The following is a 27,137-nucleotide window of genomic DNA, read 5'->3' on the forward strand; positions in this document are numbered from 1 at the left end:
TAGGTGGTTTGTTGCTTTTGGCCCCTTACATCTTCCTGATTGGAAGTTGTAAGGTGGGGAAATGGTTTAATAGGAAAGGAAATATGTACATAACAGATACATATATAAAGAAAAAAAGAGAGGGAGATTGAGTGGAGAGCACTGATTAACTAAAACCAGTAAATGGCGACCAAGAGACTATAAAACTAGTCTACAGCCCCCTGAGTTCATTCCAGCCTGGAAGCATTCCAGTTTAAGAGCCCAGTTGGACTAAGACTTTTGATCCACGCTAGACACTCAGCCTAGGTGAGGATTTTGTGACGTTTATATCTGAGTAAGTTTTTGCCAGATGCCTTCTTGACCTTGAAGGTGGATTTCAGAAGGGGGTGATTGTTTCATATGATTGTTGCTATTAAAGTTCTGAACGTTAAAATTAAAAAGTTCTCTATTTTGATACTTGATGGACTCCTGATTTACAATGTGCTTTAATTGTTTATGCTGTATTTACTGAGTCTATGATCCATGCTACAGTTGTATTATGACAACCTGATCCCTTCATCTGAAGTCACTTTCAGATCTAAGAGGAAGTTTTCAAATGTGTTTTCCTATAACTAGACACCTATATTCATAAGGTGTAGACACTTAAATAAGAGGTCTGATTATCAGAGCTGGTGAGTACTCATCTCTACATCCCCTCTCCTGGTTCTCTTCTCTGCTCCACACATTTTCCAAGACAGTCTTCATCTTTCAGTCAGACTAAATCCCAAGTTCCCACAGCTCCCAAACTTTGGCCCATAGTGGACTAAAGAATTATGTAATTCCTCGCAGCAGACCCAGATTTACTCCACTATAAATTCCTGTACTGTATTCAGAGCGAGCATCCGCGATGCCTCTCTTAGCTCAAGGGAAAGTTAACCTCTTCCTCGTTAACCTCTGCACAGGTTACATTGGACATGGACTGGGAGAGAAATCAGGTCAAAATTTCAGACATGGGTGTCTGTCGTTAGGCACTATATAGCCACAAACTATCTGAAGAAAGCTGAAGCTGGAAGGAGAAATGTAAGTTTATCTTCCTCTCTGTTATGTAGCTGAATTAAGCCACACTTGATAACCCTCTTTTGGACTCAGCTGAAGGAGGTCATGCATTATGGAGTAGATTTTCAGTGGAGCTCATCCTCCAGCAGCTCCCACTGAACCACCTAAATATGTGGCCAGGTTTTCAAAATTGTTCAGCACCCAAGAACAATGACTAGTCCAGCGCTCTGGACACTTCTGAAACATCTGGCCATTTCATTCAGGGGCCTAAACGGGAGCTGAGGCAACTGTTTTGAAAATCTGTGCTGCAACTCCTGCACTATTAAAATCAATGGGAATGAAACCGGGGAGTAAAATTTCAAGCCTGGTCCAAATTATGGGTGTGCTGCATTTTTTTCAATGTATTGCTATCAACCTTAATTTTGGACGGGGTTGAGTAAATCCCTGTTGACTGTATGTTTAGTGCTTATACTCTCCATTTGCTTTCTTGTTTTACAGCAGAAAGCTGTTTAAATTTCACCTAGACATTCAGATTCCTCCCCACATTATTACCCCATCTCCTCAGAATTTCTTAACAAAACCCATTAAAAAGATAACAAACCATCTCTAGAAACCCCCAGTCCTACTTCTAGAAACACTCAGCTCAGTATCCAGCCCTCTGTTTCCATCGTCCTCTTTTGTAAAATATATGCTTGTTATTCACTTTCTCTAGAGCACCCTACAAATTTGTCCTAAGCATTTAACTTGTTATACTTAAAAATGCTACACTATCATTTTTGGTACTTGTTCTATGGTTATATGTTGATTATTCATATTTATGTCTAGTGATTGATATTCTGTAATCTCTCTATGGCTATGAACTGTATATGCAAATATTCAGAGCAAAACCCAAGTGTTTCTTAATTATAATGGTAACGAGACCTTAGTTAATGAAAGCAATACACAGTCCCGTAATTCTAGTATAACACATTGCCCAAAACAAAATGCTTAAGTTGTCCTAAGTAATACTTTACCTTTACTTCTTAATTGTGAGTTAGCTCTTTATTTCCATTATAAACATAAGAGGTTGGGGTTTTTTTTGGTAAGGTTATTAAAGGCTACCTCCTTCTTAAGAGCACAAATATGTGCCTATATTCAATATGATGCAGTTGTAACATGGTATAAATAGCTTTCTCATATAGGGAAAGTATTTTTTAATACTTCATATTATTCTCCAAGCAAATAGGATGAACATCTCAAGTACCTTTTCAAGACCTTCTTCCTTGAGGCTGATCACATCTAAATCAAAATCTGTCCTTAAGCCATTGGTTTTGTTGAAAGTTATCCTGCCTGTGAGGCCTTCCCAGTGGGCCTATGGAAAAAGAAAAATAATTTCCATAAATAAGAAGCCAAAAAAAAAAAAAGAACAAACAATTAATTTCTACCAAAATGGGAACATGAATTATTCATTACATTTAAATAATTCACCTTGTGGCTGATCTAAAGATAAAATAATTTCATATTCGTTTCTGAGATTCTCAGGGTTTTTCCTAATTAAACCAACCTTTCTTTAACCTCTGTACACAATTTTTTAACAGCCTTCCATTTTAGCCAATAAAAGTGGTCTTACTTAGTGTGATTAAAGACTGTTTCCATTAATTCTCCTCAAACATTTATAATTACCGTTTTTATTTTCCCCACTATATGTACTAGATTTGTTTAATTTCTGTCATTTTTCTTTTCTGCAAATAAGGTCTTGATGCTGCGAGGTGCTGAGCCTCAAATCTCTTTGAGACACCAGGCATTGATAGGGTGTTGGAACAAATTTTATAGTGGTGCCAAAAGCCATTTAAATAAACTGTAAGCCCTATATATAATGGAAACAACTTAAGCGGACCCCTAGTTCCATCACCTATGACTTTGAGGGACCTGAGTCAGCACCTATCAGAAATGAACGTTTGATTTTAGAAGGCACAATATATTATTTTCTTATGACTTAGAGATGACAATTTTTAAATGGTAGAGCCAAATGATGCCATTAATGGGTTCTGCAAGCATAGTCATTGTTAATAACTGAAAATAAGAAGTATATTACACTCCCAATATTATCTATTATAGTGAAAGCATTCAAGAGGAGATGTCAGAAAAGCAATTTACGATCTTGCAAGTAGGCACTGTTAAAAATGGAAATGTACTGCACTGCTGTATTTCTCTTTACTACAGTATCTACTTACAATGGAAAATTCAGAGCTAGGCACTTACGGGACAACGTATTTGAACAGTGTACAGTGTTGACCCTCAACATCTTAAATTAAATAAATTTTAAATAAAATTAAATTTTAAATAAAATTTTAATTAAATTTTAATTAAATTTTAAATAAAAATCCAAGGGAAGTTACATTGAGGCAAAACATATAAATTAAAGACATTTATGGAAGAAAATAATCCAGCCTATAGATTTTTACATTACCAGAGCTGTACAGAATAAATCGCAAACAGATTAAAGTGGAATAGGTAGAGGTAAAGGTTGCATGGGAAATTGGTGGGCCAAGGAATATAGTCTAGAATTTTGCTTTTAGAATTATTTATTACATATTTACCTCTATGATCATTTTAGCACCACAGAAGTTCCAAGAAAGATCAACAAAACATTTCATTTTGTCTATTTACAGTGCAATACCTTCATCCTTTTGTGTTTTTTATATTTATAAATTGTTCCTGTACAAAAAACCATATGAACAGTTTTCAAATGTAAAAGAGGCTTTGACTGCAAGTCTCCCCCCACACAACAAGCAGAAAGAATCCCATCTGCTGGAAAAAAAAATAAAATTAAAGTAGACTAAGGGTGGGTGGAAGATGGGATGTGGGTAGGGGTAAGAAGAAACCAGAACATATTTTATTAAAGACATACCTCTTTAATGAGACTCATAAAGCGGGTCCCAAAGCGCCATGGTTTGTGCCGATTACACTGTAATGAACTGACAGTCATCTGTGGGAACTGCTGGACAGCCACTGATACCACATGAACTGCATCGTACATTAAAGCTGCGTCCGTCTGAAATTAGAATGAAATCAATGCAGTGAACACAAAATTGAAAGCGCATGACAGATAATAAAAAAGAGAGAAAGAAAAAATCTGTCCTTCTGTTTGTTATAATGCAGGGAGAAAACAGTGTGACTGCCTGTGCAGCACTGTCAAAAAAAACATAGTTACCAAGTTCCTACATCAGAAATGTCAAACTCCTCATTTTAGCTTTTCTTTTTTAATCCAGATATAAGGGCCCATTTACATACTATCTGGGATCGCTGCAGAGCTCTGACAACTAAGATGACTTGTTTATAATATTAAAAAATAAGTACCTTAGGGGCCTATATAAATCACACTATGAATGTATAAGTCAATGAGCAAGTTATTCTCTTGGGTGAGGAGGAAAATGAAAGATTACTAAGGCCTCAGCTAAGAAGGAACATACACAGGCAGTGAAAAAAATATTTTTCCATTTTAGAATTATAGAGAAGATACAATCCCAAAGGTGCTCAGCATATTCACTAATCACTTTTTAGGAACTCAGTTTAATCCCTAGGGTTGACTTGACCAATTTTTCCCTTAAATGAGAGGCAATTCAGATTTACATTAAAATTCATATTCATTTTAATTGTTATCTTGTGTTCATCCAAATAAATAGCCTTTTTATGCCCAATAAATGCTAACCAGCATCATGCTAACAACAGTATTGAGCTAGTCACTCAACCGACACAGTACACTGTGCAAAGAAACCAATATGTCTCTTTCATTTTGTTTGATAAATAGTGGCAAGTGTTGCCACCAAAACTGAAAAGAGGACCTCAGACTCAGCCGGTGGAAATGAACTCTGCCATCTGCTCACCATACCTTAGAGAAAAAGGACCTATTTCCCCTTCTCATTCACATAATTAGTGAGCTGTGAAATGAGTTCTTTAATGGATAGGAAACCTGGAGATTATTGCACTTGTCACAATACAATACAATGTAATACAAAATGAGTTTATACAGCGGCCTTTCATGCAAATGCATCCCAGGGCATTTTACAATATGCAAAAGTGCTATGCCTTTATAGACCATAAGCCACGTTTAGATTTAAATAGGTCTCCTGAGGTGACATTTCAAAATTCAAATGGGAATAAATCCCAATTTTGAAATAGTCAGTACAATGGCTTCAGATGATTCAAGCAGCAACAAAGCTTGTACTGATACTACAACTCGGACAAAAAATACACAGATCCTAAATTGTTCACCACCTAATAACACATTAAAATATTTTAAGTCCAAATTGATATCTGAGAAGGAGCCAATATAGCTCACAAAAGCTGGAGTAAAATAGTAAGTCAGCTTTGTATAAATTAAAATTCTGGTGGCCGCATCTTGCTAAAGTTGGAGCTATTCAATATTTTCTCAAGGAAACCATAAAAAATGTACTACACATTAGTCTGGCTCAGATTTCAAATGTATGTGCTACGGTCTTCTTACAAGCATGTATTTTCACTGGCCATCTTCTAACTACATTCCCCGAACCAAAGAAAGGAAATGCTAATCACACATCTCCTGTAGCAATCAGTAGTCAGAATGCTTTCCATAGTAACCATCACCATTTTTACAAAAACAGGAATAAGAACAGTGTTATTGAAAGAGACAGACAACCCACTGCAACAAATAGATTAAACTAATCAACAACTAAGCCCTCTTCATATTCAATTGGTCTCACCCCAACCATGAACAAATATGTCTGGAGGAGGACAATATGTAGACTACCACCTCCAGCAGAACAGCGGAAACAATGGTCAGAGATCAGAGGGGTAGCCGTGTTAGTCTGGATCTGTAAAAGCAGCAAAGAATCCTGTGGCACCTTATAGGCTAACAGACATTTTGGAGCACGAGCTTTCGTGGGTGAAGACATGCATCTGACGAAGTGGGTATTCACCCATGACAGCTCATGCTCCAAAATGTCTGTTAGTCTATAAGGTACCACAGGATTCTTTGCTACTTTTAATGGTCAGAGAAGTAAGCCAGAGCCAGAAAATTATACTAAAAGAATGAGGCCTGATCTACACTACGTGTTTATACTGAATTTAGCAGCATTAAACCGAATTAACCCTGCACCCGTCCACACAACGAAGCCCTTTATTTCGATATAAAGGCTCATAATATTGATATCTGTACTCCTCCCCGGCGAGGAGAGTAGCGCTCAAATCGGTATTGCCATTTTGTATTAGGGTTAGTGTGGCCACAATTCAATGGTATTGGCCTCCTGGAGCTATCCCACAGTGCACCACTGTGACGGCTCTGGACAGCCATCTGAACTCGGATGCACTGGCCAGGTAGACAGGAAAAGCCCTGTGAACTTTTGAATTTCATTTTCTGTTTGCCCAGCATGGACTGTATGGGGAGACAAATCTGTTCTATCAGAGCTCCATTACAGAAGACGAAATGCCAAAGCATTTGAAAAAATCTCCGGGCTATGATAGATAGAGGCCACAGCAGGGACTCAATACAGTGCTGCGTGACAAGCGTAACGGAAAACCAAAGAATCAAATGGATGCTCATGGAGGGAGCGAAGGGGGACTGAGGACTTGAGCTAACCCACAGATCCTGCAGTCTCCAAAAAGCATTTGCATTCTGGGCTGAGCTCCCAATGCCTGAAGGGTCAAAAACATTGTCGCGAGTGGTTCAGGCTATATGTCGTCAATTTAGCCCCTTCCCCCTCATCAAAGAAAAGGGAAAAAAATCGTTTCTCGCCTCTTTTCAATGTCACAATATGTCTACTGGATGCTGCTGGTAGACGGAGTGCTGCAGCACTAAACAGTAGCATCCCCGCCCCTCTCCGATGGCAGATGGTGCAATATGACTGATAGCCATCCTCATCATCATCCCGTGAGTGCTCCTGGCTGGCCTCAGTGAGGTCGGCCGGGGTCGCCTGGGCAAAAATGGGAACGACTCCCGGTCATTCCCTTCTTCAAGCTTTGTCTCCTGGAGATTCAGTCCTGGCAGACGGTACAATAGGACTGGTAACCGTCCTCATAGCAGCGGGAGGCTGTGCTCCTCTCCCCCCCATCCTTTAATGAGTAATGGAGATCCTGTCCTGCCTGGAATATCATAGCAGCTGGAGGCTGCCTCCCCCTCATTTTATCTCACTAAAAAGTCAGTGTTTCTTATTCCTGCATTCTTTATTACTTCATCACACAAATGTGGGGGATACTGCCATGGTAGCCCAGGACGGGTGTGGGAGGAGGGAAGCAACGGGTGGGGTTCTTGCAGGGGCACCCTCTAGATGGCATGGCTCATCATTTCTGTGGGATATCTGGGGCTCTGACCCGGAGCGGCTGTCTTCTCTGGTTCTCTAGTAGACTTGCCCCATATTCTAGGCAGGATTGACTCTATTTTTAGACAAAACATAAAGAAGGGAATGACCTGGGAAGTCATTCCTATTTTTGTCCATGCGCCCCCGGCCGAACTCAGCGAGGCCAGCCAGGAGCACCCATGATAGCAGCAGACGGTGCAATAGGGCTGGTAACCATCTCTGCTACCTTGCAAAGGCAAATGAATGCTGCTGTGTAGCACTGCAGTACCGCGTCTGTCAGCAGCATCCAGTACACATACAATGACAGTGAAAAAAGGCTAAACGGGCTCCATGGTTGCCATGCTATGGCGTCTGCCAGGGCAATCCAGGGAAAAAGGGGCGTGAAATTATTATCTGCCATTGCTTTCACGGAATAAGGATTGAGTGACGACATTTACCCAAAATCACCTGTTCTTTTTTCCAGAATCACCTGTGACACTGTTTTTGCCTCATCATGCATTGGGATCTCAACCCAGAATTCCAATGGGTGGGGGAGACTTCGGGAACTATGGGATAGCTATCCACAGTGTAACGCTCTGGAAATCGACGCTAGCCTCCGTACATGGATGTACACCGCCGAATTAATGTGCTTAGTGTGGCCGCATGCACTTGAATTTATACAATCCAATTTTAAAAAAATGGTTTCTGTAAAAGCAGAATAATCCCGTAGTGTAAACTTACCCTGAGACAGTTACGAGAAGTGACCCTGTGAAGAGCAGGCTGTGGCGAGAGAAGAGCTCTGTGTGCATGGCAGAAAAGCCAGAGATAAGTGTGAACTTTTGGAGTGCAGTGATAGACTTTACTGGTGGGACTATTTGGAAGGCTTTGTAAACCAGCTCCAAGTGAAAAGCAGTAGGACTGATAAGAAAAGCTGTGGGGAGCCTTTGTGGGCCCTGAAGAGGGAGAACAGAGGGAGGCTGCTTCAAAAGGAATTCTCGTCACCAGGAACCACTCAGGAAGCAGCAGCCCTTTCACAGCACTAAAGAAAACTCATGATTTTGTCCAGCGTGAAATTTGCAGTTAAGTGTTTGCAGTTAAGAGCCATTTTCATCAACAAACATAATTCTTTTTGCCTTCTGATCAAAACTCCAACTTGTGAAAGAGTTTCACTCAGACATTCATGAAGTGAAACCTAGTACAATAGTTATCTATCTAGATATCTATCAAGAAGACAAGCAAAATACTCTTGAGTGTAAATATATTATTTCATGTACAACCATCAAAATAACAGTGTAAAATCTAGATAAACATAAGTCGTTGAGTGACTCAAAACCTTATAATGTTGCCACATGCAAACTGCTTTAACAAGGAATTGTTAGGAACACTAAACAATAGAGTTACTTGAATTTCAGGGAGTCAAATTAAAATTGTCTGCTTCAGAAGTAGGTAGGGTTGCCAGGCATCCAGTTTTCGATCGGAACACTCGGTCGAAAACGGACCCTGGAGGCTCTGGTCAGCACCACCGATCAGGTTGTTAAAAGTCTGGTCGGCAGTGCAGCAGGGCTAAGGCAGGCTTCCTGCCTGCCGGGGCTCTGCGTGACTCCTGGAAGCAACGGCATGTCCCTCCTCCAGCTCCTATGCATAGGGTCAGCCAGGGGGCTCCGCACACTGTCACCCCAAACACTGGCTTTGCAGTTCCCATTTGCTGGGAATCCCAGCCAGTGGGAGTTGCAGGGGTGGCACCTGCAGATGGGGCAGCGCACAGAGCCACCTGGTTGTGCCTCTGCATAGGAGCCAGAGGGGGAACTTGACAGTTTCTGGGAGCCACCTGAGGTAAGTACCACCTGAAGCCTGCACCCTTGACCCTCTCCCATGCCCTGACCTCCTGTCCTAGCCCTGATCCACCTCCCTCCCTCCAAACACCTCAATCCCAGCCTGGAGCACCCTCCTGTATTCCCAGCCTCTCATCCCTAGCCCCACTCCAGAGCCTGCATCCCCAGTTGGAGCCCTCACATCTTCCCGCAACCCAACCCCCTGAGCCAGCCTGGTGAAAATCAGCAAGTTAGGGTGGGGACAGCAAGCAATAGAGGGAGGGGGGATGGAGTGAGTGGAGGATGGGGTCTTGGAGGACGGGGAGCAAGGAGTGGGGCAAGGGTATTTGGTTTTGTGCGAGTAGAAACCTGGCAATCCTAGGGCTATGTCCATTTTAAAAATTATGTAATTTGATTCTTTTTCTTTTGTCCATTCTACAGAATGGTTTGAAAAGTGAGGTTAATGCTTTAGTATAGTATCAGGGGGTAGCTGTGTTTGTATCCACAAAAACAACAAGGAGTGCAGTGGCACCTTAAAGACTAACAGATTTACTTGGGTATAAGCTTTTGTGGGTAAGATGCATCTGAAGAAGTGGTTTTTTTACCCACAAAAGCTTATACCCAAATAAATCTGTTAGTCTTTAAGGTGCCACCAGACTCCTTGTTGTTTTTGCTTTAACATACGTTCTTTGAACATGATGGTATATCTGTGTCCAGCATCTAGTATGGTTTTGGTTGTTGTGGGTGGCGTTTTTTTTTTTGTTTTGGGCTATTCATTATCTCACTACCTTGGTGTGTTTGGCACTTCCCCCTTTCACCTTCCTCTTCCTCACAATGGTGCCAAGAAAGGGAAAGGCAGAAAAGTCTCTGGATATGTCTACACTTGTAGCCGAGGGTGTGATTTTTATTTTTACCACACAAGCTTGATCAAAGTTCACATAAGTATGTAGTCTCAAGCTGGGAATCACACCCCCAACTCCAAGTGTAGATATACCCTCTATCATCCAGGTGCTGAGATTTGTCCTACCCACTGCCACTCCCGTTTGGGTGATGGTGGTGGTGAGGAAGAGTGTTATAGACTCCTCTCCTGCAGTGGAGTGAGGGGACACTGGATGAGTTTAAGCAGCTTCCTGGGGATGGGAAGTTTTGTAGGCTTCATGTTTCACCCTCACTTATTCCACCTTTACATAGATGTGCTGGGTCTCCTGTTATGCTAGGGGCTAAGATGATCACCAGTTTTGGAATCATAAAAGATGAAGTTGGAAGAGACCTCAGTAGGTCATCTAGTCCAACCTTCTGCTCAAAGCAGGACCAACATCTACTACATCCTTAAAAACCAGGCCTCAAAAACCTCTAAAGATGGAGATTCCAACACCTCCCTAGATAACCCATTCCAGTGCTTCACCACCCTCCTAGTGAAATAGCATTTCCTAATATTCAACCTAGACCTCCCACACTGCGACTTGACACCATTGCTCCTTGTTCTGTCATCTGCCACCACTGAGAACAGCCGAGCTCCATTCTCTTTGGAACCCCCTTCAAGTATTTGGAGGCTGCTATCAAATCCCCCTTCATTCTTCTCTTCTGCAGACTAAGCCCAGTTCCCTCAGCATCTCCTCATAAGTCATGTGCCCCAGACCCCTAATCATTTTGAGTGAGACATAAATGGCTACATATACTGAAACTCTACATGTCACTTTTTTCCAAGTACAAGAGAGGTCGATGTACCCAATGAACTGCATTACTTTTGCTTACACCTCAATATATTCCAGTTCTTATCTAGTTTTAAAATGCAAAAATATACTTTACAATTTAAGAAGACATCTACTGTGTGTGTATTATACACTTAGGCATGACATTAATTCAGGATAGGGGTTTTCCTGACTAATTCTATTTCTTCATTAAGTAGTTCTAAAGAAGTAGTACTGCTCTTCAGACAGAAAATCCTATTTCAGTTTTTATTATTCAAATCCCAGCCTTCTTTAAGCCCTAATCTACAAATTCTATGTAATTTAGATGATATTCAAGCATGATGTGGAGGAATTCTTCACTGCTCAAAACCAGTTGATTAAGAAACGGATGGAAAGCAGGTAAACCTACAGATTTTCAATTAAGTTTCATTTAATTAATATAATTATTTTTTCTTAATTAAATTTTTCACTAATAAAAGCTTAGAGAAATAAATGGCCTCCAGTTTTAAAGATATTCTGTGGAATACTTGGAATCAAGGAAGCTCTTTAAATTGACTGGTACCAATGGGCTAGACAAGCTTAACAATGTTAGCCCTGTTTGAATTTGACTGGTATTTACTGGTAATTTTATCAATTGTGAGAAGAACTGAAACAACAGGAAACTGGTTTGTTTTCTATAGCTCAGATCATTCGTATATTTCTAAATTTGCAATACACAGGGGGCAGTCCTTCTTTATATAGGCAAATTTTTCAATGAAGTCAGCAGACTTTTCACTGCATAACTGGAATGACAGATGTGGAGCCATAGAAATTAGACCTTTCAAAGAGTTCTTAGGTATATAGTCCATCCCCCTACAGATGGAAGGACAGTGACAATTACCACCGTTGTACTATTGTCCTCTTCTGACACAAGAGGATAGTCAAAATTTGGGGTCCTGGGGAAGTTTAGCTGCGAGTAGGAATTGGTGATAAACAAAACTGCAGCACAAGAATACCTATTTGCAAAGAATATACAAAGTCCAGTGTTTCTGAATGCAGAAGGAATCAGATAGCAGGAAATGGGTTTTTTTGCTCACAGCCCCTTTCACAGTACTTCATAGCCTATATCCCTGACTCAGTTAACTCTCCCCCAAGTTTCTTCCAGGATCAGACACCATGCTTCCAGTTGTCTTTCTCTGGTCTCTCCCAGTTACTGTGTTCACTCACATACCTGGTCATAACACCCAGTAGAACCTCCCCGCACACATGGTGCTAGTTTCTCTATTAGGCCTTGTTTTAGGTGTGGACCCCATCCGTGTTTCCTACAACTATCTTAGGTAAAAGATGTGTTCACCTAAATGCTGTTTTAACTCAACTCATAAGTTTTCACCCAGCTTACAACAAGACCTTAATGTTTGTGAAATGCTATATTTAAAGCTTGTGCCTTCGTGATGTATAGGGAAGAGCTGACGAGTTTTTGTTGGTTTCCAACATGTGTTGGTTTCCATCTGTTTTTTATATTTTATATTAGAAATTCAGATCCAGTCCAACCTGAAAGACTCTACTAGCTCATCAGTTTTCCAGTCTTCACAAAGTGATGATGTTACACAACAGCCAAGAGTGAAAGCATAGCTAGTGAGAGGATAAAGGATTTTTAGTCAAAGTGCTTAAATTTCTTTGACATTTTTGTTTTTGTTAAATCCCTATTTAATGTCAATGACTTATTCATATTATGGAGAAAAGAAGTCTTGTTACATATTGTTAAGCCTACAGTGTGAGAGCTATCCATTTATATTCTCTAAGATTGTCCAACAAATCCTCCAGCAAAACAAGATCAGACATGATATTCCGGATATATCTAAAGGGGAAAAACAAGCAGAAAAAAAAACAAACACATTTTAAAAAAGACTTTAAGGCTTTAAAGATGCAAAAGAGGGCACAAGCCCTTTTTAAAAAAAACATCCTTTGCAGGCCACCTTTAAGGGCAGTAATTGCAGAGATAGGAATGGAATTCAAGACCTCCTAGCTCTCATGCCTGATCTTAAGCCATTAAAATGCCATCCCTCCAAATCCCACAGTTGTTGCTTTTTATTTTGAGGGTTGTTTTTTTTAAACTGTCCTTTCAAATTTTCACAGGATTTTTTTTTTCATACAGTGGAGCATAAAGAATGAGCAATTTCCAGCCCCAACAAAAATTCTATTTTTAACTATGAAAAACTATGCTTGATTTTACTTTAGAAGTTCCCCATTCTCTGGTTAAATCCACTGCAAGTATTCAATTATTATCTGCATCCTCAGGGCACAAACAGAGTCTATGTCTCCATTTGTTTCCAAGGTAACCATAACAAAAGTAGCCAGAAAATTTAGAACAGAAAGTGGAGGAAAACTGTCCACCAAGTAATTTTACTATAGTTCTTTAAAATGTTCCAGCATCTTAAAATTAGTTCATATAACATGTTCAAAGTCTTAAATAATTTCACTTATCTTAGCCCTGGACTACACTACGAGTTTAGGTCAAATTCAGCAGTGTTAAGTTGATTTAACCCTGCACCCATCCACACGACGAAGCCGTTTTTGTCAACTTAAAGGGCTCTTAAAATCAATTTCTGTACTCCTCCCCCAATGAAGGGATTAGCACTGAAATCGACATCACCGGGTTGAATCTGAGGTAGCATGGACGCAATTCAATGGTACTGGCCTCTAGGAGCTAATCCCAGAGTGCTCCATTGTGACTGCTCTGGACAGCACTTTGAACTCAGATGCACTAGCCAGGTAGACAGGAAAAGCCCGGGGAACTTTTGAATTTCATTTCCTGTTTGGCCAGCATAGCGAACTCAGCAGCACATGTGACCATGCAGTCCCCCCCGAATGTTTCTACATTCCCCCATCATCTCCATCCCTGAGGTTATTGCAGATTAGAAGGAGGGAAAAAAATGCACTCGCAATGACATGTTTTCCAAGCTCAAGCAGTCCTCCCACACTGATAGGGCACAGCATAACGCATGGAGGCTTTTGGTGGCAGAGGCCAGGAAAGAATTGCTGTGTTTGCTTAACAGCAAAAGTATCATGCCTCACTAGTGGTCCTGCCCAAGCCAGGTCACTGTGTCAGCCTTGGGATGGGGCATGACCGCTTTGTGAGCAGTAAGGCCATAGATATAGATGCTGCATTAGGTAGCTTCTGTAGCTAGAGAAAACATTCCTGTGCATTCGGCAAAGTCTGTGGTAAAAAAAGAGAAGCCCCGTAGTGTAGTGGTTATCACATTCACCTAACACACAAAAGCCGTGTAGTGTAGTGGTTATCATGTTTGCCTAACACATGAAATGTCCCTGGTTGGAAACAGGTCACTATTCCTTTTTCTGACTCCCCTCCTGCATTTTTAGTCTTAGAGCAGACTGCACTGTGAAATTTTACTTTGAATTATATCAATTATGAGTTAAATAATATGGAAGATCTCTCTAAGTTATAGTCCTGGGTTCCTTATCCTTTCAGCTGCTCTGATAAATTAACATTTTTGTTACAGGCGGGGGAAAATTTTCATGAAGCCTTTTACAGGGACTAGTGCTATCTGGGGGTACGTCTACACTAGCCGCCGGATCGGTGGGTAGTGATCAATCTATCGAGGATCAATTTATCACGTCTAGTGTAGACACAATAAAATTGATCCCCGATCGCTCTGCCGTCGACTCTGGAACTCCAATGCAGTGAAAGGCGGAAGGGGAGTCAACGGGAGAGTGGCAGCAGTAGACTCGCCGCCATCCTCACGGCCAGGTAAATCGACCTAAGATATGCCAACTTCAGCTATGCTATTCGCGTAGCTGAAGTTGCGTATGTTAGGTCGAACCCCCCTCCAGTGTAGAACTAGCCTACGACTCTGAAATAATCTTAACGTGGCCCATAGAGTGCAATCCTTCAGTCTGGATTTGTCATCAGTCAGTGAAAAGGAATGCTATGCCATTGTGTACGCCCTGGAAAAGCTACGCCCATATGTTTGGGGACGGCGGTTCCAACTACAAACTGACCATGCTGCACTAAAGTGGCTTCATACTGCCAAGAGGAACAACAAGAAACTTCTTCGTTGCAGTTTAGCTCTCCAAGATTTTCATTTTGAAATTCAACACATCACAGGAGCTTCTAACAAAGTTGCTGATGCTCTCTCCCGGAACAGTTTCCCACAATTCAGTAGTTAAAAAGTGTTCTTAAAATGTAAAAGTCTCTTAGTTATATACTTAGTAGTATATGTAAAGGTGCATGTGTTGTAGTAATCTGTTTATTTTAAAGTTCTAGAAGGAAATCGCCGCCAGTGAGCTTCCCCACTGTCTGCAATTTGGCGGGCGTGTCATAAACAGATAGCTAAGGGTTAATGTCTCTTTCACCTGAAGCACCTGACCAGAGGACCAATCAGGAAACCGGATTTTTTCAACTTTGGGTGGAGGGAATTTTGTGTCTGAGGTCTTTGTCTGTCTGCCTGCTTTCTCTGAGCTTTGGAGAAGTAGTTCTGCTTTCTAATCTTCTGTTTCTAAGTGTAAGAACAAAGAGATCAGATAGTAAGTTATATGGTTTCTTTTCTTTGGTATTTGCATGAATATAAGTGCTGGAGTGCTTTAATTTGTATTCTTTTTAAATAAGGCTGTTTATTCAATATTCTTTTAAGCAATTGACCCTGTATTTTGTCACCTTAATACAAAGAAACCATTTGTATGTATTTTTCTTTCTTTTTTATATAAAGCTTTCTTTTAAGACCTGTTGGAGTTTTTCTTTACTTCAGGGAAATTGAGTCTGTACTCACCAGGGAATTGGTGGGAGGAAGAAATCAGGGGGAGATCTGTGTGTGTTGGATTTGCTAGCCTAATTTTGCATTCCCTCTGGGTGAAGAGGAAAGTGCTTTTGTTTCCAGGACTGGGAACGGAGACGGGGAGTCACTCTGTTTGGATTCACAGAGCTTGTGTCTGTGTATCTCTCCAGAAGCACCTGGAGGGGGGAAGGGAAAAAGGATTATTTCCCTTTGTTGTGAGACTCAAGGGGTTTGGGTCTTGGGGTCCCCAGGGAAGGTTTTTCAGGGGGACCAGAGTGCCCCAAAACACTCTAATTTTTTGGGTGGTGGCAGCAAGTACCAGGTCCAAGCTGGTAACTAAGCTTGAAGGTTTTCATGCTAACCCCCATATTTTGGACGCTAAGGTCCAAATCTGGGACTAAGGTTATGATACCCCTCCAGTGTAGAACTAGCCTACGACTCTGAAATAATCTTAACGTGGCCCATAGAGTGCAATCCTTCAGTCTGGATTTGTCATTCCACAAGTTGAACTGCTCCTTACTGCTGTCCAGGCTTCACGAGCCATGGAAGCAAGGGGCAGGCTGGGGTAGGTGCGGCCGCGCGGTAATGCTGGCTGGGAAAGCAGCCTGAGGCAGAAGCCTCCAGCTCACATGATATTCCAGGCAGGACTGAATCTCCATGAGACGAAACTTAAAGAAGAGAATGACCTGGAGTCACTCCCATTCGGTGCTCTAAGAGGAGGCTCCTTACTCCCCACCATAGCCACATAGATCATATCATAATTTTGTCCTTTGTGAAGATATTATTTTCAGTGTGTTGCACTATTTAGGGCACCACCGTGACATTTATATTTATACACTGCAACTCCCCTACTGAAATCCCACCAACCTGCTCAGTCTGACAGTAAAAGAACATTTCAGTGTTAATCATTTATCTCTTCTCCCAGGCCTTGCCTCACATGCTGATAATTTAATATAAATTCCAATGTATTAATTTTAAAAAATTGGAATAAATGGCAAACCACATAGCCAAAGCAAATAACATCCCCTTCCAGCTCCTTTCTGTGTATTGTGTGTAATTTCCTGTTCTCCTGGGTTACTTCAATTTATTGAGTTCTTGTTAGTCCACTGCAATAAATGTGTAACTCTTAACTCCAGAAATGAGCCCAATATATATGCAAAGGGAGAAGAATCAGCCCCTATAAAGTAAAATTAAAGTTCTTCTTTTCCTTTTTGAACTGGCTTTGTGATAGAAGCAACTGCTTCCTTTCTTCTAAATAAATCAGAAAAAGAGTACGTGAACACAAAGATGTAAGGAAAATCTGACAGCACTGAACAGCCATGTGAGTGGAGCACCTACAATAGAAGGGACCTCATTATTAGCTGCCTGCTGCTTTCCTTGAAAGCTGTCCTGTTTGATCAGAAAACTACATAAAGCGGTCATTAAAAATTATAGGATATGATCTACATGGAACTGTTAAAAAAGAACAGAGGTGTATATAAAACCAACCTAAGATTTATTTATCAATGTCTGCACTTGCTTGGATATAGCAGCAAGGACTGCCTGCTCAGAAAATTACATTTCAAGGGCTATTATGACTGCGCTATGAGGCAAAACAGCCATAACTCCAGCTTAACCAGTTATCATAATGGGAATCCCTGGACAGTGAGGAGAAAATGGTTACTTAGTTTACAGTAACCGTTCAAGATGTGTTGTGCACACATCAACATTTCACTGTAGGTGTTTGTGCACCCAATGCACTCGAGTCAAATATGTTTTGCCATCAGTACCATCAAATGCTTATGATAGCCAGAGCTTAATTCAGAAGACTCGTTTTGATAAATAGGTCTTAGACATACATGGTCAGTCCATCTCAATTGTGCGCTGATCAAATGAGCCTCAGTGCCTTCTGGATCAACTTTTATCAGGACTTCTTTGTTGGAAACTCAGTCCTGCCATTTGATGCCCAGGTTTGAGCATTGGCCTGCTAAACCCAGGGTTGTGAGTTCAATCCTGAAGGAGACACTTAGGGATCCAGGGCAAAATCAGTACTTTGTTCTGCTAGTGAAGACAGGGGGCTAGACTTAATGACCATTTGGGGTCCCTTCCAGTTTTATGAGATAACTATATCTCCATATGTATATTATTAAATAGAAACTGTCAAGCTTGCTACTGTACAACTGATAACAAGTCCATTTTACTCATAATGTCATGAGGAAAACAGAATTATAGACTTTGATTTTTGTCTGTACAGAGATACATGTTGCTTCCAAATTGATGATGGAGGTGGCCGTACGCAGCCCTGGGTTTCTTAATTTTTGCCTCCACTTAGTGGTCAATTGTTGCTTCGTTGTTCAGCATGCACTCAAGATAAACAAACTGTTTGATGACTTGGAGCATGGTATTTTAAAGCTTATTGACAGATCTTGGTAAGATTGTTGAGGTGGCTGATATATAACCTCAGTTTCATTCAGCTGAGGGTGAGGTCAAATTTATGAGCTGCTGCAGCAAAGCGGTTTGTAATATTCTGTTATGCTGCTTCAGAGTGTGCCATCAAGGCACAATCATCAGTACAGAGCCTTTCCTGGATCAATGCTTCTATCAGCTGGATATTTGCACATAGATGGGAAATACGAAGGAGCTGACCAGTGCGGAAGCATATAAAGATGCTTTCTGAAGAGCCACCGAGGGCTTCCTCTAGCACTACAGCAAAGAATAGACCAAAAAGGCTAGGAACAAGGATGCATCCTTGCTTCACCCCTTCTGCAATTGGAAATGGGTCTGCCAGATCATCCTCGACATTAACTCTTCTAGCCATCCCTTCATGGTAATAAATAAATAGCAAATAAATTCCAGAGGGCAAAGCAGTTGACTGTTGGTGCCTTGGTTACCTTGGTTAGTTTGAGAAACATGATGCACAAAGATTGGTGCCGTTCACAACATTTTTTCTGTAATTGTCAAACGATGAAAACCATGTCAACAGTGCTTTTCGGAGCACAAAAGTCGCACTGTGACTCAGACAGAATGTTACCAAAGAATAGGTCAGGAGTCAGTTCAGGAGGATCTTTGCAAGAATCTTGCCAGCCATGGGGAGCAAAGAGATACGATGGTAATTACCACAATCACTCTTTGAGCCTTTATGCTTATAGATAGTGATGATGTTGACATCTTTCAGTTGTTGCGGTATAATTTCTTGAAGCCGGATATGTAAGAAACACTTAAACAGCCTTTCAATGAGAAAATTCCCTCGCTGTTTGAAAACTTCAACTGGAATGGAATTGGGACCAACAGATTTGTTATTTTTCATTATCTGAAGAGCCTTCAACACCTCATCTTGTGTTGGTGGATCAGCAAGTGCATTAGATGTGGGAATTTTTCAGACATTACCCAGTACTCATCAGAAACAGAAGAAAAATAATTACATCTTCATGCCATGATCTGCAATGAGACAGCACTTGTTTTTGGTGTCAAGGCAGACTGGGTAGGGTCACACACAGCTTTGACCATATCATAGAAACTTTTGGAGTTAGGTTTTATCAGCAAGGGCCTGTAGTTCATCTGCTTCATGATCAAACCACATATTTTGCATTTTCTGGAATCTGAATTGGAGCGTGCCACAAGCTGCCTGGTATTTGACCTCTTTTGACTTAGAGAGTGGGTCAGCCAAGAGTGTGGCATGGCCTTCTCCCATGACATCCAGGAGATTCAATATTTCAAAATCAGTATTGTCAAACCAGTCTCCATGATGGTGTTTTGTATACCCAATACAATCCATAACAGTGTTATAAAATACATTGTGTCACACAGGGATACTCATTCAACACATATGTCATCACTGATCAGGTCCTATGGAGGTACTGGATCAGACACAGGAGGGTAAATATGACCTTTTCACATCCCATGGTAAAATTCTTCTATTGGAGATGTAATGCAGAGATGGTTGTTAAATGGAATCTCACAGCACTGATGGAGAGGCCAGATTTCAGATGTAGCAGGTAATCCAATACAAGTCATTATCTCTGTGAGACTCACTGGTAGCTGATGAGATTCAGTCCACAGCAAAATTCTCTTCTATTTTATGACATGCGTGTCTCTACTGGACCAAATGTCTTTGTCTGAACCTCAGAAGTGCAGACTTTTTCTGCATTACTTATCCGGAGATCACCCAGGTAGTAAGGTGAAGAGACTGCAGGTTGGGGTGCCATGGGTTGCCCTGGTTCCATAGGCGCCGGATTCCTCTTGGACCGAGGGGTGCTCAACCACCCGCAATTGTCCCAGATCCCACCCGACCCAACTCCTTCCTGCAAACTCCCGCCAACCTCTTCCTGCCCAGTTCCACTCTCCCCTGAGCATGCCCCATCCCCGCTCCTCCCCATTCCTCCCAGAGCCTCCTGCATGCCGCGAAACAGCCGATTGCAGTGGGCAGAAGGCACTGGGAGGGAGGAGTTGATCATCAGGGCCACCAGTGGATGGGAGGCACTGCAGGGAGGGTAGGAGACGATTGCCTTTTTTTCGTGGGTGCTCCAGACCTGGTGGGCACCTATGCCTGGTTCTAAGACAAGAGATCCACAACCAGAAGTAGACTGGTGAGGTGGTCAATTTGAGAGCTGATACCAGGGCCGCTCGGGGCGGGGGGGGGGGAGCAAGAGGGGCAATTTGCCCCAGGCCCTTCAGGGGTCCCCACGAGAGTTTTTCAGGGCCCTGGAGTGGGGTCCTTCACTCACTCTGGGGGCTCCGGAAAACTCTCATGGGGCCTGGGCCCTTGGAGCTTCTACCGCTCCGGGTCTTCGGCGGCGGGGAGTCCTTCTGCTCCAGGACCCGCTGCCAAAGTGCCCCGAAGACCCGCGGTAGGGGGTCCTTCCAGCACTTTGGCAGTGGGTCCCGGGGCGGGGGGGGGTCTTTGGCGGCAATTCGGCGGCGGGGGGTCCTTCTGCCCCAGGACCCGCTGCCGAAGTGCTGGGTCTTTGGCGGCGGGGGCCGCCCGCTGCCAAAGACCCGAGGCCCCTTGAATCCTCTGGGCGGCCCTGGCTGATGCTGGTCTATGTACCAGTACTGCGTAGGTGCAGATTCAATGAGAATTAAAGTTGCCTTGTATGTTTCAGTTTCCCAATTACCGTCAAAATTAGAGGAACTGGCAGGAATGCATACAACAGATGACTCAACCATGGAAGACAAAAGGCCTGCCCTGCAGAGTATCCTGCATATTGCTGGGAAAAAGGTCTATTACCTGGTATCCCCAGCTGCTGGAAAATACCTTGAAGAATCCCCTTCTTCATAAATTACTAATGGTGGTCCATTGTCCGCTGAGAGAATCTGCTATGTTTTTTCTCACACCTGGAAAATGAAGTGCCTCCAGTGGATTCAGAATCAGAGGAATAAAAAGATGTTTCAAAGACTCCCTTCTCCTTCTTTGTCTCAGATCCTGTGCTGAGCACAGTGTGGTTGGATCAGAGGACCTAGCCCAAACTGAGAACCTGGAAAGACTCTACATACTGTATTAATTTACTGCACAATATGTTATTCTGAAAATTGTAAACTAAAATATTTTCTCTATTCAGAAATGTCTTCTTATCAAAGGCATTATAAGAGTTATAAAGCTCCTTGAATTTATTTCTTTTTTTCATTTGTGGCTATTATAGTTTACAGTTAATAGGCCTGTTTATGCTCTCAGTTACTCCAAAACTATACAAAATATGCAAGTTGACACTAATGTAAATAAGAGCAGAATCTAGACTTTGTTTTTCTATGTTGTAACATATAATTGCAAGACTAATATAAAGTGAATATTGACTATATTTAAATAATGTACACAAAACATTTATGACAATAATTTACTCTATCACTTTTGTTATAAAGTTCATACCTCCATTATAGAAACATTCTACAAAATCCTTTGCTCTCAGTAGTCTAATGTACAAGTCACACTATTCTAGCACACTCATTGTCTTAAACCCAAGGCAACTGGTCTTTATTATACATATGCAACTAATTCAGGATTTCTGATTAATCAGATATTAAAATATCAGATTTTAAATTTAATCAGAGACCAAAATATGAGGCTGGGTAATAGAAGCTCATAAATTGGTTGAAAATAAATATCTTATTTATATTGCAAAAGTACCCAGTTACATGAAACATTTTTGGCCTACATGGGATTATTGGAGAGAGGAATGTACATTTTTGTCAATATTTTACGGGAATACTTAAAGCTCAACTGCTAAGTGAGAACAAGGCATGTTTGCTTTTGCTATTTATTGTTCTTTTATGCTGTATAAAGACAGCTCAAACTTTCTTTCAGCCTTATTTTTATTACTGTAAAATGATACAATGCTTCAGAAATAAAACAGATAAAATGCAGCAAAAGGTTTTTCTCTTTCAGATAGTTAGACCAAAAACCACATTTAAGCAAATAGGAAAAGAAATGAGAGAAGGTGGAAAAATAAACTTTTTCTCATTTCATAGTTCATAATTCCTGAAGGGTCCACTATGATTATCTGCTCTGCCCTCCAGCATCGCACAAGCCATAGAGTTTCTCTTAGAAATTCCAGCTTTGTGGCCAATAACTTGAAATATCAGAACATTTGCTTCCTTCTCTTTGCTAAAGAACATTTACAAGACTCATGGAATGATGCCATAGAAAGTTCTAAAATGATCTGCAGTTCTCTCTAGCCACCTCTGCAAACTAAGAAGAGAAGGGATGCTAATTCTTAGAGTGCCCTGCAAACAAGCTTTACAGCTTTTTTACACTCTCCCTAAACCCTTCTACACCAATATGCATATATTTGCATATCTGGTTTGTATTGGCTTTGGCATGTAGAGCAGGCTCAGTTTTTCTGCACATGGAGCTAAACTCCAAAGTTTTTCAAATATGCAAGATTGTTCCTTGAACCCACATACATTAACTCTATATATTCTATATTGGGAGGGTTCTGTAAGTGGCTATATTAACAAGTCAAACTTCACTTCTTTAGTATAGGAGGATTCTGGAACTGTGGGATGGAATTTTCCAGCTTCATTTAGGTTCATATTAAAAAAGTAATTTGTTCTATTATTATACCAATGGTAGGAGTTAAACACTGGACTCTCCTAATCCCACTTAGTGGGAATTTTCTCATTTGGCATTGTGTGAAACACTGCCATCTTCACACAATCTGCCATGCTATTTCATACATGGGATTAACAAGGCTGGGAGAGTAAAGAATGATTAGGAATTTACAAACTGGTTCTAATTTATTTACTTATTTTAAAGAGTTGACTTGAACCTTCCTATTACTACTGTAATGGCCTGAATCTTACATTTTTTGGAAGATTATATTTCCAGATATTTCTACTCATCTTGTTTTGGGATGAATATCTGGATACTTATCTCAACCACACCATCCTTCAAAACTTTTGAGATTTACCCATCATTAGCAATTGCACAGTGCACAGAAAAGCCATTCTTATCAAAGGTGACAAAATAAAACCAGTAACATACAGCAAGTCAGCTACATGAGTTTGTGGAATATGACAAAAAAAAGCCCCATCAGGAAAAAAAATCCACTAACCACAATCTTTTTAGGAGAGGAGATCATACCATTTGCTTTGATTTCTCAATGGACATTTTATAAACCTAATTCATGATAGTCATTTCTCCCTAAAGATGTTTAAGTTGCATTGCATTTAAAAATCTTTAGCAATTATTAGTAGAACCGCAACACAAGATTACCTTCAGAGATTTCAGTTAGATGAGGCCTGACAGAATTAGTAATATGCATGCATTCTACAGAACCAATATATTTCCTCTGCTCCCAGAAAGCTCTCCTCTTTAAGGCAATTATAACCAGTGAATAAAATTAAGAAATGGCTTGATAAACCAGTTCCCCCCTTCCTTGGGTAATAAAGTCTATTGCCCCTGAAATCATTTCACTTAATTCTCACTTGCTCACACATCCCACACCCCATTTTGCTGAGTGAGATTTAATAAATCTCTCAGTCTGAGATTAAATTTTACTGTTTTATGAACTGTTAAATTGCATTGTATGCTTATTAAAGCTGGTGTTCTTTCACTTCTTGACACATTCCCAACTCCACCCTGGGGTACAATTAAACTGTAGAGATTTTGTTTTCACCACTGGAATGCATTTCAACTGGGAACAAAATATGAACATCAGCAAGCCATCAAACTATAAACAATGGGCACTTAATTTTCCAAATACATTATGACTGAACTTGCACACATAAAATATTTTTAAAATAGGGTAATATCTCACACGATTACTAATTACCACATCAAGGGGTAGCTGTTTAGATTTTTATTTAAGTATAGTTACCCTGTACATTTTAAGCAATGTGCTTAAGAAAATTATGTGCATGCTATTTAAATATAGGAATTATTTAACCCACAAGAAAGATGAATATTTTAACATCAAGAAAAACAAGTATTAGTCATTACAGCAGAAATCTTAACAAAATTTTGCTTTTGGGGTTTTTTTAATTGTTTTTCATTTTAATATAAGTTAAATCAATCTGTTCTACTAATTGTTAGCAGTTTAATGTCATTTTGTATTATACTCAAAGCAAAAAAACACTCTAAAAGGTTTCTGTTTCCTCTTGAAGGCACAAAGTAGTTCTCTTCACATTCTCTAAGAGCAGGGCTCTGAATGAAGAGCAAGAAACAGTTACATCATATGGGGAGGCTCAGGATGAAAAAAGGAGATGGGGGTGTCTTATCTTCCATAGTGTGGGATAAAAAAAAAAGATTAAAAAAAAATCTACAATTACACTAAAGCACCGCTAATAATGGTCATCATGGGGACACCACATTTTGGGCCATTATATAGTCTGATTAAAAAACAACAATAAAAACATTCACTTACAAACATTTCACTTACACATGAATAATTTTTTTATTGTTATTATTTATATGATAGCTCATAGGACCTCATTGTACTAGGAGCTGTATATTTATGACAAAATAAATGTGCATATTCAAAATATTGATGTTATATCATTTTAATGTTATAATTTGAACTAATGTTCTTCATTTCTAAAATAATCTCTGAACTTCAGGCAGGTTGAAATGCAATTTGTAGTGCTAGGAATCGCCAAGCATCTGAAAATGCACTAAACAGGTGGACACCTACCACATGGAGGAGGTAAGAAATCTCAGAGAACCTGAGCTTTTGCCACACTGAACACATGTGATATAGGCAGAAGGTAGCTTAAGGTCAGGTTTAACAGTGCTAAGAACAGCAAGGGCTACAGGCTGACCTATGGTATGAGACTTAGACTTCATTTTGCCAAACAAAATACTAAGGATTAGAATATACCCTGGTGTATCCAGCAAAATTTTGAGTTCAGTTTGGTGGTCAAGGACACATTGTCATTCAATATTCCTGCTGAAGCAAAGGCCATAAATCTGAACAGGATGCACGCAGACTTGGGCAAGAGCCACAAGGAAGAAGGCTCGGAGAATGTTTAGAATGTTCATACAGCCAAAAAAATCCATATGTTTAATTTCTACATTGTTTAGATGGCACTTTGTCCAGTTTGGAATCAGAATTATTTTTTATTGTGTTTGCTCTTTTGGTGTGAGATCTAATTGCGATTGACTTACTTGAGTCTTTCTGCATTCACAATTGAATTTTCAGTTTGAACTAGCAGGAATTCCCTTATTTTTAAACCACGTTGTCTGGTCAGGTTATCTGCCTTTACTCTCTGAAAGTTTTCACTGAGATTTACTTCTCTCCAGATGCTGGCAAAAAGAGTGGTGGATCAATCAGCCCTTATCCAAGCTATACTTGCAGCTGTGTTATGAGTTTTGTAGCAACATTCTTCCTTTGAAAACTTGATTCTTTAATGTTAAACTCCAGTCTTCTCAGTTATGAAATGGGCATTTAACTCAAATTACGTAACTAATATGTTGGTGATGAGTTTTAGTTTTAAAATTCATAGTTTTATAACTTGATATAGGTAACAAAAATAACTCCAATAAGGACATTTGCAAAGTTTTATCCCTTTCAGAGAGACATTTTATCTAGACATATTTTATATGGAGTTACATAACCTATTCAGATCAGGTGTATTTCCTGAATGAAAAATAATGATTTTTATTGTGCGCTTTTAGGATTTTAGGTCCAAATTCTCTGCTGCTGTAACCCACTGACTTCAACAGTTACCTCAGCAGAGAATTTGATCTTTTATTTCTTGTTTTCCCATAAGTGGGGAGGGGGCGTTAACTGAGGGTATGAAATTGCAGATGGGTATTATCACCAGCTATTATTTGGTGCTCTACTGACACTACACTCTTTTATTAAAATTGTTGACTGTAATAAACACAAAATAAAGTGGATAACAAAAACCAAAACCTTATTTTTGTAAAGGTACATTATTTATTTATTTATTTTGTGAACATAACACAAAGTTCATTCTCTCCTTGTTTTCCTTTCCTGGCTAACAAAGGAAATAGACTTAATTGTACCAAGTGCTGTTACACAGGGCCCAATCCTGTAAATACCGTTGCATGTGAGTAGCTTTTTCTCAGCTAAGGCCTTCCATTGACTTCACAACGACTCCTTGTGCAGTAACAGCTACCTGTGTGCATAAGCATTTGCAGAGTTGGGTCCACAGCTCCTACTCAGATATTTTATATCTGAGACCGAGACATTAAATGATGCAGATTTTTATGTTTCCTTGGAAACATGTACTATTCAGGTGGAAAAGTATCTGTAAGTGCTGGTGTCAAACTCAATAATCACCTTTTCAAACAGCGGCATTCATTAGATTATATCCTTAATGGATACGATTTTTAAAATCTTTTATATACTTATTATGTTCTTGTGGAAGAAACCAAATTACCACCGGTGACCCAATCCTGTATGCTTTTGGCAACTCTTCTTCTTCCTCCCACCCTTCAGAATCTACATTTCAGTTACTAGTAATCCTTTCAACTTCAAATCTAGCAGCCAGCTCTATCACAGACGACTACCCATTATATTAGTATGCCTCCCTATTCAAGAGCTATTGCACATCAAGAGTTCTTTTGTGAGTGTATCAACTGCATCCTTGAGCAGCTATGGAACTAGCATGCTTGACACATACAACAAGCATCTGTTTTACCCCAAGCACTAGAGAGTGACCAGGACATTTGCAAAGTTTTATTCCTGTCACAGGGGTATATTTTACCTAAACATATTTTACATGGATTTACATAACCTGTTAAGATCAGGTATATTTCATATGTGAAAAATGGTGATTTTATTGTGCACTTTTAGGATTTGGGGTCCACTGTGTGATTGTTCCTTAATGGAGGAGCTCAGAGTTAGAGACACCCAAAGAGATTAGTAAGAACATTTCTGAGTACAAGTGAAAACAGAAATTGCTTGATAGCAAGAACTGCATGCATATGTATTTTTTGTCCTTCTGATTGTATCATACAAATGCATCTTAAGCTTTTCCAGAATATTTAGACATTTCAGACTTTTAAACATTTAACTGTGTTGGCCAATAGAGATATTTATTTGATTACCAGATTTTGAAATGCACAGGTGAAATGACTATGGGTCCTCACAAAGTTTTGCCCTGTGCTGCTTTCAG

At 40.2% G+C, this 27,137-nt stretch overlaps 1 protein-coding gene across 3 annotated transcripts in view; it reads right to left on the reverse strand.

Annotated features, from left to right (window-relative positions):
* Positions 1-27,137, reverse strand: part of GRIK2 (glutamate ionotropic receptor kainate type subunit 2) — a 595,148-nt gene that overhangs the window by 277,417 nt on the left and 290,594 nt on the right. For all 3 annotated transcript variants that reach the window (XM_050949241.1, XM_050949242.1, XM_050949239.1), the window contains 2 exons: positions 3,905-4,048; positions 2,258-2,365 (listed from right to left, as the gene is read on the reverse strand). In XM_050949241.1, coding sequence (XP_050805198.1) covers positions 2,258-2,365; positions 3,905-4,048 — 252 coding nt within the window. The remainder of the gene's footprint in view (positions 1-2,257; positions 2,366-3,904; positions 4,049-27,137) is intronic.

Source organism: Gopherus flavomarginatus, chromosome 4 (assembly GCF_025201925.1).
Source record: "Gopherus flavomarginatus isolate rGopFla2 chromosome 4, rGopFla2.mat.asm, whole genome shotgun sequence".
Classification (NCBI taxonomy): Eukaryota; Metazoa; Chordata; order Testudines; family Testudinidae; genus Gopherus; species Gopherus flavomarginatus.